Source organism: Dermacentor andersoni, chromosome 9 (assembly GCF_023375885.2).
Source record: "Dermacentor andersoni chromosome 9, qqDerAnde1_hic_scaffold, whole genome shotgun sequence".
NCBI lineage: Eukaryota > Metazoa > Arthropoda > Arachnida > Ixodida > Ixodidae > Dermacentor > Dermacentor andersoni.
The window spans coordinates 38,295,651-38,309,922 of NC_092822.1; the positions used below are offsets into that span (position 1 = coordinate 38,295,651).

Below are 14,272 nucleotides of genomic sequence, written 5' to 3' on the forward strand. Positions count from 1 at the left end.
GAAGGTGGTACTTGTGAAGCCACCATCTTTCTTGTCTCAACCTCGCACACTTTCACTCCACCTAAAGCACAAAGCATGCGGGGCGTGATAGAATCTTATCGCACTTGGGACTTTATACGGAACATGATGTGGCTCTGCTTGACCGATATCTTTAGCTCTTATTGTAGCTCTTATATAGCTAGCTCTTACATATATCTTGACCGATATATAGCTCTTGTTGCGCTGCCTGCAATTTGAGAGGTGAGTTTGCAAGCAGCTGCTTGAAATTCAATCATTTGACCATCTGCGTCTGCAGAAGTTTCCATTTATTGTCTCACCATTCTTCTGTGGCGGAAGCGAAATTTCATTATGCTGAGGTTGTAAGTACATGTTGTTCTATGGACAATAGGTTATGAAACGTTAAATACTTTGTTATATCGAGAATGTCATTATATTGAAGTTCTTTATAACGAAGTTTAACTGTATATGGTGCAATATTCACTGTGGCCTTGTAATGTTTGGGACAGATAATCGGCGGTCTTTTAGTTGCCTAATGAGTGCCAAGGGAAGGGAAGCCTAGTAGAAGATGGCAGAGAAGTAGCTGATGTGATGAAATTAGGAAATTTGCAGCCATGGGGAGGGGGGGTGTCAGACGGCGCAAGACAGGGGAGATTGAAAATCGCTGGGAGAGTCCTTCGTCATGCAGTAAACATAATTAGGATGATAATGACAATCACTCTGGGGATTTTACGTTGCCACAGGGCAACACGCCCCATGGTGGCTCGCTATGGTTGTAGTGTTCTGCTGCTAAGCACGAGGTCGATGGTTGAATTGCCGTCCAAGGCAGCCACATTTCAGGGGGAGCATATGCAGAAAAGTTGATGTGCCTGCAATGGTTACAGAACCCCAGGTGGTCAAAATTAAGCCGTAACCTTCCACTAGAGTGTTTCTAGTAGATGCAATGTCCCTTGCATATATTAAACCATGTGAATAAATCAGTCGAGCCCACAACGTCATACCCAGCAGTACAGTGCCGTAGCCACTGAGCCGCTGTGAAGGTAATCAACCAATCAATTCAGTCAGTCAGTCAAACCAACCAATAAGTAAAGTAAATCCAAGTAATGACCGCTTTCCCTGTTCCTCAGACTTGAACTGGTGAACCCATGGGCTGAACTGTGGGCTCAGCCAAACTTCCATCAACGCATCGTTGAATGTTCGTTTTGTAGAATGACTGCAAGGCGCAAGTTGTGGGTGGATAGTAGGTGCAGTCGGTGCTGGGGTCCAAGGTCAGGCAGAGCACATCTGCCTTTTGCCCTTGTATCCGAGACTGAACTGAACTGTTGCCTTGTAAATGCCCAATAGCAGCCAGCCAATGAGGCCACACGCTATGATATTGGCGGTGTCAACGGGAACATTCTAAGCTCATGCCTAGGCGGCTGTTGCCTTTGTTGGCGGCCATCACAAGTGGCCGCTTGTGGCACCGCTACTAGTCAAACCAGTCAGCCAAGTCATTTGAATCAATCAATTTGCAGGATCCCGTTGCTCTCAAGGCTGCCATGGAGGCAGTGGAAGCGGCGCTCCCGCTTCTGCAGCTCAGTCAGCAGCCACCGCTCGTTCAGCAGTCACACATCAGCAGTGGGGCCATGACTGGGCCGACCATCACCTACGTCACCGTGCCTGCCTCTTCCCCCTCTGCGGTGGCGAGCAGCAGCGGGGGCGAGGCCTTTGTAGTCGGGAGTGGGCCTGTTGATTCCGTGCCTGCGGGGACGACGTTCACCGTAACCATGCAAGATCCAAATTCAACGGAAGTGACCGTCTACCCGCCGTACCCCAATGATGGCTTGGATGACGAGTACATCGACGACGATTCGCAGGACTACCTGCAGCCGTTATCGGAGCCGGTGACTCGCACCGGTCGGCATCACAAGTCTCGGAAGGGACCTCGACTGATGCAGGTAAAGGGATCAACTGCTCAGCTGACAGAGCTAGAAATAACGTTTTTTTTTTAATATACAGTACTGTTACCTTTTCAGGTTATAACAGGGTGTGTATAACATCATCAACTTATAAACAAAGCATTTCGAGTCTGTTAAAATGCTTCCATATAATTAGGTTAGGATCAAGATTTTTCCAGTGGGCTATACTTTGTGGCAAAAGTGCGTACATAAGGCAAATTGCAACGAAATTTTACTCTGGCTAATTTCATTATAGATGAAAAAAAAAACAAGTTACAAAAGCAATCTTGACAATGCAGCAGGCCTAGTAATTGCATAGTTTTCTTATTAACTGCCTTTGAACAGCACCTAAGCCGACGACGCGTGCACCTGGTAGTTGTCGATATGATGCAAGACGTTCCTGAGATATTTTGGGGGACCGCTGACAGCCGTGGGTGTTGCCTTTCTCCAAGAGCATACCGAGGAGCCGCACGTTCTAGGTCGTGTGTCACCTTCGGCGAACAGTTACGGCGGTATTTCTGCCAGCGTTCATATCAAAAGCAGCGATTTGTGCAAGCTTTTCATGGCACTTCTGTTTGTATTTAAAATGTCAGATTTTGCACTAAAGCTTCTCTAAATCTACACCATATTGAAATACGCCTTTACACGGTCACAATTTAATGAAATTCAGCTTTAAGAGTTATATGACTGATTTGCCTATGTGCTACACTGAAATGTCTGGGGAAAATACAGATGCAGTTTACATGCCATAACAATTTTTAGCAGTCAGGCATTTGCATTTTTTGACCGACAGAATTTGTTTTTTCAATGAGCTCCTGCTTGTTTTGTGATTGTAGTGTTGGTGTCATCCCTGCCTTCTGCCTTTCTTTTCCTTTAGCATTGTTCTCCAAGTCAGTCAGCTTAATTTATTTCTTCTACTTCATGGATGGAACCATATTTCCTGGTTTTAATTTTAATGAACTTGCGGTTATGACTGAGAAAAAGAAAAGAAAGAAAATTAGACGGCATGACTTTTCAATTTGCCTGCAGGACTTTCTGCTTCCCCACCTTGACGACGGTACATTTGGTAACCGCTTGAAGTGGGTCGACCGTGAGAGTGGCATCTTCCAGATCGGCTGGTACCACAAGAACGCAGCTCAGTGGACAAATGATGACTGCGTTGTGTTCTTGGTGAGTTGGGTTGTGACCTGTCTGTTGGTCTGTCATCACCCCTTTTCATATAAAGCTGATGCTAGTATCAGTCTAGCATAGCCTAACCTGCGCTGAAGTGTATGCCCTGCATGACTATCTATATCTTGCACGCATTGCATGCAACGTGCCACTTGCTTTGTGCAGCTTATGGTGCATTCAACTGGTCGCCTTTCAAGCGCTCTAGCCATAAGCATTGCATTTGCCTGGTCCAAACCGAGCTCTTGAAACACATTTTGCCTGGTCCATTTGGTGTGCTATGCTCCAGCTCGGAGCGCTCGGAGTCACTTTTGCCTATGAGCTGGGAGCATGACCAAAGTCCAACAGGATTCTGGTCACGGTGCTCTGTCCTCTGACTCCTCTTGGAGCAGCTGAACGGACAGCTGTCGCTGACTTTCTCTGACTCCGTTCTCGAGAGGGCCTCCCATCACTGCCAACTGAGTCTGAGCAGGGTTAGGCACCAGCTGAATGTGCCATTAGTCATCAAGGCAGGCCTGTGCCACAGGTCATCGTTAGTGACTGCAACAATTTTTCTGTTAGTATCTTGCCCTGATGCCTTGTTCTCGCCAGTCAGGCATTGTGGCAATCCTAAGAAATTGAACATCTGCTTATTCATTGATTTTTATAATGCAGCACAATCTTAAAAAGAGAAGGCGCACAATGAATGACAATATACTACGAGATACGGGCATTATCGTACGTCTTCTCTTTGCTGTTTGCGTGCGTTATGTTAAATAAATGATTCTGTACCGAAAACCTCAATTCAACATACTTCTAAGCTCATTCATTCATTAACTGCTTTGTTTGCAATGCAGAGCCGGCAGTTCTATCGATAATGCTGCTGGCAATGCTATCACCACCCTTAGTCCATGCACCCCTTCTTTCCTGTCATTGTCAGAGTCTGTCAAACATACTGCAAAAACAAGAACCTGATTAGGGTTATTTTCGCATGTGTAATAAAGTTATGTGATGCGGTGCTACCTAGGCATTCGTTTTGTAATCGGACCATACAGTAATGTTCCTTTCTCTTTTTGTATTCGCTCAGGAATGGGACAAACTGAAGAAGCGGCCTGTTGCCCAAAGTCCACACTACTGGATGGAGGCCAAGCAGCGCTTCCGGGCTGCCCTGGGTAAAGTGTCGTATGGATGGACGCCACCCAATCGCGACGAGTACAAGAACGTCAAGGTGAAAAAAGAGCTTACTTTTTTAAGCCAGTGTTCCGCCTGAATCTCGTAGTTTTCGTGGGTCAACAAGCAAACAGCTAGTGCCATCTGCAGTCAGGGATGGGAACTAGCTGACGCTTTGGATGGTGGCATCGTGGGATGACAGTGGGAGAACCAGCCAAGCGTGTTGAGTATGAGCGATGTCAGCGTGTGACCTTGACTAACGGTGCGAAGTAAACATCAAGTTTCACTCTGGTGACATGATATTTCGGCGTCGTGCACTATGGTTTGTGAGCTTTGATGTGTCTGAAGGTTTAGATGTGGTAGCAAAGTGCTTGGCAAGGAAAACGGTCATTCGTTTTCTCACTCACTCGTTTGTCCATTCTTTTGCTCACTGGTTCGTTCAACGTCTTAAAACATTAGGCAATATGAAAACGGCAAAGCGTGTTTTGGGCCACTAGGGCTTCAACAGCTCGACGCTGCTGTGTTGGCAGCTCGTGCTGCAACGATTTGCGCAATGCTTCGCATTACATCGATGGAAACCACATTTGAGTCTGTGAAATTTTTCAATGTTCAATTTTTCGTGTAAGGCTCGAAAGTGTTTTTCGTGATCATGATAAGGTGTTGCCCTACAAGTTTAGGCCATTGTAGTTAAATTCTTCCAGCTGTGCGTGATTCATTTTTACCAAAAGAGCAAACACTAGTATCTTCATAACACACTCGTTTGTTCATGCATGCGTGTCACGCTTTTGGTGCCTGTTTGATCCTCACTACTGTTGCCATCACCAGTGCTTCAGGCTCAATTCAGCAGCACACTCATGGATGCAGTTGACCTCCATGCCATCCGTGCTATTAGATATGCCTGTGACATTAAAGGGCCCCTCACCAGGTTTGCACATTGCAAACAAACAAGCGCAACACTGTATGCTAAATTACGGGTACGGTGCTACACCTCGACACTCCATGCACTGCAGTTCCGCTTCTTTGGAAAATCCCGTGAACCGCAGGTGTCACATGGTACGTGACCTAGTGTTATGGAGTAAGTATCACAGGAGGATATACTGGGGATCATGTTTTAATGCAAATACGGTAATACCAAATACAGTAGAACCTCCTCGATATGTTCTTGTAAAACATGATCTTTTGGCACCAGCGTTCAGTGCGTCGCCAAACTGTAATCGTATGATATACAGTCAAACCTCGATATATCGAACACGGATATATCGAATTATTGCGTATATCGAACACTTTCTGTATCACGTGGAAAATCGCATGTATTTTTAATTTTTTATTTCGAACGGGGCCCGATGTAAAATGGATATATCGAACTCCGCCGCCCCTGACCAAGTGCGCTCCGTTGACAGGAGGCGAGCTTTCCCGCAACACTCTCGAAGATAGCGGCGGCGCGATGGGTGTTCCGGACTGCTGCGTACTACAGCTGCCCACATCGGTTGCGCCGAGGGCGTCATTTGAACGTAGCGGCGTACGCACGCGGCGGCTTGGCGTGGCCGTGGCTTGGCCAGGTTGGCTAGTTTGACAACGTCAACGACACGTGCGTCTCGGTGCTGCCGCTTGTGCTACGCCAGTCGTTGTTAGTGTGTGTGTGTGGCTTATGCCTGTCGTGGTTGGTGTGATGCCTGCAAACGTGAAGAAGCGGACGTCCCTGGCATTTGCTGCGAAATTGGAAGTGATACAGCGCGTTGAAAATGGAGAAAAGAAGTCGAGCGTCGCCGAAGCTTTCAACATCCCAAGGAGTACTTTGAGCATTCTGCTGATAAACAAGAGTGACATAAAGGCCAAGGCGGAACAGAACCAGCACTCAGGCATGAGGCGGGTGCGCAAAGCTGCCTTTGAACAGTGGCGGAGTTAACAGACGTGGAGATCGCGGCAGAAGTGACTGCTGAGCGGCCAAAACGAAGACGCTGCCGAGGCTGATCCAGCAAGCACTGATGTTGCCCCGCTCCTGACTGCAACTGAGGCTGTAGCTGCTTTGGCCGTTGTACGCCGCTACTGCGGCGCAATAGAAGGCACTGGACTGTCTCTTGTGGACCGTTTGGACTATGTTGAGGACGCCGTGGTCAAGCACGCGGTTGCTAATATGAAGCAGGCTACGCTGCTTCAGTACTTTCAGCGAACGAAATAAATAGTTTGTTTGAAGCTTCATGTGAGCATCTATTGTGCCACGATTGGTTCATTGATTGATTTGTGCTAGTTTTTTACGCGTTTTCTACGTGATATTATATATCGAATTCTGGCTACATCGAACTATTTTGCGATCACCGCGCTGTTCGATATATCGAGGTTCGACTGTATATACTGGCCGCTAAATCCCATGTAAATAAGAAAATGCGCGAGGCACCCGTGATCGACTCAGTACAGTGGAACCCCGTTCATACGTTTTTCACCGGACCGGGGGAAAAAAACGTAACAGCCGGGAAAACGCAACAGTGAGGAAAGCTCCGAAAATGAATGAAAAAAGTGCAGCTCCAACTATAGACAATTTATTTCCACAGAGTGCGCTTAGGACTTAAAAAAGTCTAGAATGGTGGCGTGCCGTTTCTTTCGCTCGCGATAAATCGCCACACGTTTCTCAATACCCTGGAAGGCCGCATTGCTGTCAGCGTCGCTGTGAGGTGTGACGTACCTGCGGAGGAGGTCCAGAGCCGCGACGGCTTCTCCAAAGCTAGGATTTGGCAACTCCCCGGCATCATGCGGCTCGTGCTCCGCGTCGTCACCGCGCCACGGCAATGGCAACGGACAAACGAATTTCCGCGGGAAATTTTGCCCTCTTTGGCGTAATCATGCTAACGTGCTAACGATTGTTTAGTATTGCTGCGGAGCGCGCGCGTCCGAGCAGCCCGGTTGCGCGCAGCGCGGCGTGGGAGAAACGTAAACAAGAGAGGAGAGTAGGCCCGATAGGCGGAGCAACGCCACGAGCAACGCCAACTTCCGGTTTCACTTTAGCTTCACAAAGAGTGACGTCAGGGCCTCTCCCGAGTTTCCTTCCTCCGTGAGTCGACCCGTCCAACAACCAAGCGGTGACCGTAATCACAGTGATGATAGTAAGATCATTTTTCACGAATGGCCACTTAGTGGCGGCCTCATGCGGCCTCTTGAACTGGCGTGCGGCTTCTTGCAGCCAGTTCCATAGCCAAGCCCAGCCAAAACTCGTCAAAAGCGAAAATGGCGGTTGGAGCGCGTTGTCTACTTTAGCCCAGGCGGGTTCGGGGTGCTAAGTTGCGACGTATCATGCGGGAACGTTTTTACAGCTACAACGTAACAGCGGGGTTCCTTATACATTGGATCCTAGGGAAGCTATGCCGGGACCGGATGAAAACGACGTAGCAGCCGTGAAAACGCAGCAGTGAGGAACGTAACAGCGGGGTTCTACTGTATATAGCTGTCCGCTGCGGCAGCTTTACCGCAATACTCACCTGCCTGTGTCACGTGAAAACAACGGCACGCACTCAATTTTTTATTTCAGTACAGTGAAATCTCGGTACAACGAACTTCAGGGGACCACGGGTAAATGTTCGTTATTCTGAAAGGTCGTTATAGTGGAAGCCCAAAAATTAGCCATAACAATAGCATTTCAGTAACGCAAACGTCCTACCTTTGAAACGGTACCTCTTTGAACTCGTTTCTCACACAATGCACACGTGATCGTCAGACAAGGCACATTTATTTGAAATAGTCCGTGATCGTCTTCTGATGGGTGCAGCACAGACTCTGCAGCAGAAACGATTCTAGACCGTCCGCATTCTTATGCACGCCTTCGGTCGCTGCGCCGCTTTTGGCCATAAATATGCGGAGTTTTCGCAAGCAGTCCAACACATCTGTGGCCGACACGGACTCGTCGCAGTCTTCGGGTGCTGCGGTAACGTCATCGTCCATCTTTGAGAATCGTGGCGATTGTCGACCGCACCACTCCACGTTCTTTAGCCACGACGGATTGTTTCTTTTTGTCTTCTATCTCGCAAAGAATGTCTACTTTCTCGCTCAAAGAAAGCTGCTTTCGCTTCTTCGCCGCGGTTAGAGTTGTTGAGCTCATGGCAATGCGAACGCCGGCATGCACTTCTAACACAATAATATAACCAGAAGAAAAACAAGATGGACAGGCCTATACGGGTGACAGCACACGAACAACTGAGAAAACAAGCAAGAAAAACATTATGCATTGTCGCCTCCGCAACAGGAAAAAAAAGAAAAGGCCCACTTAGCGTTAATTACTACTTTTTTTCCTTCAGCTGCACCGTCTCAGGTTTTACGAGCCCATGTTCCCCGCCCCGCCTCTCCACTCACAAAACCTGGTGCGTGGTTGCCTCTGCAACGGAGAAGGAAAAGAAAAAAAGTCCCCGCCCGCATCTTTCTCCTCCCGCGCCATCTCAGGTTTTTGTGAGAAGCAAGTTGCAAGGCACCCGCTCTTCGCGCTGCGTCGTCTGCTAGCTTAGAGCTCCGACTGCCGTGACGGATACACTGAAATCTAAGAATCCTCGCATTTCGGGATATGAGTTTGTAGTACTGAGGTGTTGTTAAGATGACACGAGGTGTTGTTAAGATGACACGAAAATTAAATAACGATCGTTATTCTGAAATGTTCGTCATACTAAAGTTCGTAGTAGTGAAATATTTTTACATTGAAACTATAAGCAGTCGGCATGGGATTTCTCAAAAGTTCGTTAATCTGAAATGTTCGTTAATGTGGTGTTCATTGTAACGGGGTTTGACTGTACCAGCAAATCGTCTCTGCGGTTGTCGCACATGGCATTCACAGCTATAACCGCCAATCCCATTGCGATAAGCATCTTTGCCAATCTGTGTCACAGCACGTGGTGCCATCGGAAGCACAGTGCATGGGTTTGATAGGCGACAACCGAAATGCACCACCGTTCCCTGCTGCAGACTGCTTCATCTGTGTTTTCCAGCTACTAGATTCCATGTGAAAAAGAACAGGGGCAAGGCGCCTGCCATTGAAAAAAGTATATAGCCACTCGTCTCATGTGAAAATGACGATGCGCACAGTTTCTTATTCTGGTACCAGCAAATCCCCGCCCCGGTTGTCGTGCCCCGCATTCACAGCTATCGCTGCCAAACCTATTGCAATAAGCATCTTCACCTACAGTCGAACCCCCGTTATACGTCCCCTGGTTTTGCGACGACCCGGGTTTTACGACGTATTAGCGCGGTTCCAGTGAAGTCCCCATAGAAGCAATGCATTAAAAACCCCGGTTATCCGATGCAATTTTATGCTTGACCCGCGTTGTACGATGACCCTCGCGAAGCGTGGGTCGGAACCGCCGACGAAAGAAAAGTGCCGCGGGTCTCTTTCCTCGCTCCGTCTCTCTGCATGTGGAGCACTTGACACCGCTCGACCGGTTCGTTCCGGCACAGCTTTCTTCCCTGCCTCATCTCATTGTTTGTTTTTCTCCCCCTCACCAGCAGCCGCCCGCGACGCCCGCTGTGCTGAAATAGCGCCTTTTCTTCTCCAGAATCAGTTTCTCCCTCTCTTCTCGGCGGCGTCACCTCTCGTCACGTTGGGGAAGCGTTTCTCTCCTTCCAGTTTCCCAGCATCAGATCGCCGACAAGGTAGCGCGGAGAGGCCTAGGTTTATCGTATGTGTTCTTCGTCATAATCCTAGCAACCAGTGTTCAGCGGAGGTTTTGAGTTGTGTGGAGCAGCGCAACGCACGATGTCCTGAAAGCGGACAGTTCTGTCGCTTGGCGAGAAGCCGAATATTATCGAGGAAGCGGAAAAGCGGCATGGAGCCACGAAAGCCAGCATTGCCCGGGACCTTAAGATTCCTGAAACATTGCTTAAGGCGATCTTGGCAAACAAAGCGGTGATACTGTAAAATGCCAACAAGTTCGGGCTCAAGCAGAAAGCGGCAAAAGGACAGCATGAGAAGTTATAAAAAGTTCTTGTCAAGTGGCTGCATCAAGCATGGAGCTCTGTGATCAATGTTGACGGCGCCATTCTAAACGAAAAGGTGGACCTTGTGGCATTGGTCTGGGCGTCGACGATTTTTAGGCATATAACAGGTGGTTGGGTCGCTTTAAAAAAACGAAACAGGATTGTGTACAGCCGCTCCTGTGGAGAAAGCACTTCGGTGGACGTTTCGATGTTGAAAGAGTGGATGGAGTCACTGCCGGAAACGATTGCTGCATACAAGCCCTGCGACATTTTCAACGCCGATGAGAGCGGTATTTTTTTACCGTATTCAGCCTGAGCGAACCCTTGCATTTAAGGGTGACAGCTGTCATGGTGGCAAGCATAGTAAAGAGCGTGTGATGGCACTATTCTGTGCTAATGAGGACGGTTCCGAGAGGCTGCCCGTGCTCGTTGTAAAGTTTGCAAAGCCACGGTGCTTTAAGAACTTGAAGATGTTGCCGTGCAGCTACAGCTTCAACAAAAAGGCGTGGATGACATTTTTGCTCTTCAGCAATTTTTTGCAGCAGCTGGATAACAAAATGGGTGCTAAGGCGAGGAAAATGTTGCTTTTCGTGGACAACGCACCGTACCACCCACCTGAGGAGCATAAAGGTTGTTTTTTTTTTTCCGCCTAACTGCACAAGCTCGCTGCAGTCGCTGGATGCCAGCATCATTAAATGCGTCAAGCAAGGGTACTGGAAGCAGTTAGTGCAGCATCGGCTGGCGGCTATGTAGCGCAGCGAGTCGGAAAAAAAGGATCACTGCGCTGAACGCCATACATTTTATTGCCAGTTCGTGGAACACAGTGTCACGAAGCACAACTCGTTCAAGCACTGTGGCTTTAAGTGAGAGACTGCCTCCTCTGCTGAGGGGACAACAACCTCGGTGCCGCTCGAGGCTGATGTAGGCTTCGCTGATGACGATTTCGAGGGTTTAAACCTTACCACGACCTTCGCCGAGTATGTGGAGGCTGACGACAATGTCGCGATCTGCGGTGAGGTGTCGCTGGATGACACCATCGAGGAGGCTTTGCCTAGTGCCGACACCGCTGAGACATTGGACAAGGACGATGACGACACCACAGATGCCGTGCCTGTGCCTACTACATTTGCCAAGGCACTACGGCACATAGACGGCATCCGGAACTTCATCTGTTCACGCGACGCCGCAGAGGACCTCCTTTTGGACGTTGCCCAACTTGAGCGAAAGCTCATGGTTCACGGATCAAACAAGGTCCAAAAGAAACTTACCGACTTTTTTTAAAGTTCGCGCCAGCTGGCGGGAATCGTGGCAGTGGGCAGTGGGGTGTCATAAAGGTTCGTTTGAATAAAGCATGATTGGTGCCTGTACTGCAGCATTCATTTTTTTCGCATTTACTTTTTGGTCATTTGGGTTTCCAAGCCCTGCAGAGTATGTAGTAGTTTACATTGAAGTTTCTCGTAAATACGTCGCACGAAATAAGTAGTATTTTTATAGGCATAATTTATGTTCGGATTTTACGATGCTTTTTTTCAGTCCCAAGAAAGTCGTATAATCGGGGTTCCACTTCATTTGTTTTACAGTGCATTATGCGTAGTGCCATTGGTAGCATACTGTGTGCTTTTAGTAGGCGAAAATTCAAACACGCCAGTGTTCTCTGCTGCAGGCGGCACGATGTGGGCATCATGTTTCACTTCGGCAACATCCAGTGTTGTCCACCAGCTAGACTTTGTTTTGGTTTCCCATCGCCTTCTTAAAACAGCACACAATAGGAAAACAACAAAGTGCGTCTCAGGCCGCCGGAGCACCACCAGGTCGACACGCATCTATGTCTTGTGCCGTAACGGTCCGTGCAACGCTTCGCATTACGTAGATGGCAACAGTAGTTGAATCTGTACAATTTTTTTAGTTACTTTGGATTGTACGTTTTCCCGGTTAGTGTGTTTCTTTCTCATGGTGTTTTCCAAAACGTATGAACGAGGTTCTACAGTACTTTGTGACAGTTCAGTCAATAAGTAGGTTACTGCCATGCCTTGTTTCAGGCCTTTTCAGTATAGAAAAATGTAAGTGTCCTATTGTGCGAGCAAACGTTGGGTCTCCCAGCATAGCAGTCTGACGCCCTGACCATTAGGGTGTCTCCATTAACTATCCCTTTGAAACAATTGGTGTCTTATCTGTGTCACGTCACTTAGCACAAATGATAGCATAAGGCCACAGATGCAAGAATGACATGTGCGAATAATAGTTGACCTTGCCACTGTTTTTTGCATGCATCACTTTGCATAGCAGCAATGTACTCACATAAAAGAGTGCACGCCAGCTTCTCCCATCCTTCCCTTATGGCTGCTAGCACACTGAGGCACTGTGTTACTCTGCACCACTTTCAGGATTAGCCCACATTCCCCCAGTCCCTTCCCCGTGCCAGTTAATGCTACGTAGATGCTGCATGACATTGTGTCACCTTCGGGATCCACCCAGATTCTAATGTTTTGTCATACAATCGCCTTCATGCCACCATCGTCATACTATGGTCGTGAACTTGGTGCTCTCGTCACGTGCACACTCGTCTCTCGCATACTTGTTTGCCTTACACAAACATGTTTGTCTGTTTGTAATGCTTTGTAGAACCCTAAACAGTGCTGGATCGTCTGCTACCTGAAAAATGATTTGCATAACACCAAAAGGTGGTGTTGAAAACCACGCCCTTGTGACGGTTGCCTCTGAACAGTAGGAAAAGATCTTGAAGGCTATGCTTTTGTGGGATGCATGCGCCAGAAGTGATTGCAGAACCAGACACACATCACGGCCACCATGTTTTAGACAGCACCTATTCCGACAATGGATGGGATCTGCTTAATTTTTTTTTTGTCTTCTTTCTTCACAGCTGCGGAAGATAAAGTGGACAGAGGACATGCAGCCACCGCGGAGCTTGCACTGGAAGTCTTGGAATGGACCCGTAGTGGCACCTGCAGGGCGGGTCCACCGGCCAACGATCAGCCGCGTGGAGAAGCTGACTTCGGCGTTCGCCGCGGAAGACTTGGAGGAAGAGGAGGATGTGGACGGCACCGCAATTGGCGAAGTGGCGGTGTGCCACCGGTGCGGCTACGTGACGCGCAACCAGCGAGTGTTCCTGCGCCACCGGATGATGCACCGCGACGTGCGGGCCTTTGGCTGCAGATACTGCCCTGCCCGGTTTTGCCTGCCAGAGAGCCTCTTCCTGCATCTGCAGGTGAAGTATCATGGAAGCTTGCATTAGCTGTTCTTGCGTGACAGGAGAATGAGAGTCAAAGCCTGATACAGTGGAACCCGCGTTGATATGTTCCTCGCTGTTGCGCTTTCCTGGCTGCTGCGTCGTGTTTTCGTGGTCCCGAGCTAAATCCTGTTGACTCCCATCTATTATGTTCCTGTTTGATGCAGCGCCATTCTGTAAGGTTCCCGCATCTTGCAGTGCATCTGAAAGCGGCCACCATGTATATGTAACTGTGCTAGGAAAAACTGGCTCTTGCATGTTGCAACAAGTGACCGATTCGTTGCAAAAAGCTACCAGTTCGTTGCAGCAAGAGACTGAAGTTTGCGATAAACCGGTGAAACTGTACAAGCCAGGCACTGCACAAACCTTGGGAGAAAGCATGCACAGAGCAGTTTTCGAAGCATCTGAAATAATGCGCATCATCTAAAACCTGCTGAGAACCTCGCACACTGGGCCAATTCTGCCAAAGTACATTTACTTTGGGGCCTGCAAGGGTCTTATTTCTGTTTCACTATTGCCGCTTCTCTTAAAGGGCCCCTGAAACGGGTTGGGCGAATTTTGTAGATGTGTAGGGTACAGCTAAAGTTAAATCATTCGCACCACAATTTGTGTGAATTGTCTCATATTAAGATAGCTACGGAGGATTACAAGTTAGCCTCCTCCATAATCATGCATTTTCTCCTCAACTCGTTCGCCGAGTGATCAGGGCTAAGCTCCGCCTTCACTGACTCTGCGTCATGATGGCACGTCGTGTCGTCGACTTCCAGTTCTCTAGGAGCGAGCGCACGAAGCCTCTCCAAACACTCTGCCAGCTGCTTGGCAGTCGACT

At 48.4% G+C, this 14,272-nt stretch overlaps 1 protein-coding gene across 1 annotated transcript in view; it reads left to right on the plus strand.

The window, feature by feature from the left end:
• LOC126527629 (uncharacterized) overlaps nt 1-14,272 on the plus strand; it is a 34,051-nt gene that overhangs the window by 14,251 nt on the left and 5,528 nt on the right. The window contains exons 6-9 of the mRNA XM_055068891.2: nt 1,512-1,934; nt 2,964-3,104; nt 4,168-4,308; nt 13,078-13,422. Of these exons, the coding sequence (XP_054924866.1) occupies nt 1,512-1,934; nt 2,964-3,104; nt 4,168-4,308; nt 13,078-13,422 (1,050 nt within the window). The remainder of the gene's footprint in view (nt 1-1,511; nt 1,935-2,963; nt 3,105-4,167; nt 4,309-13,077; nt 13,423-14,272) is intronic.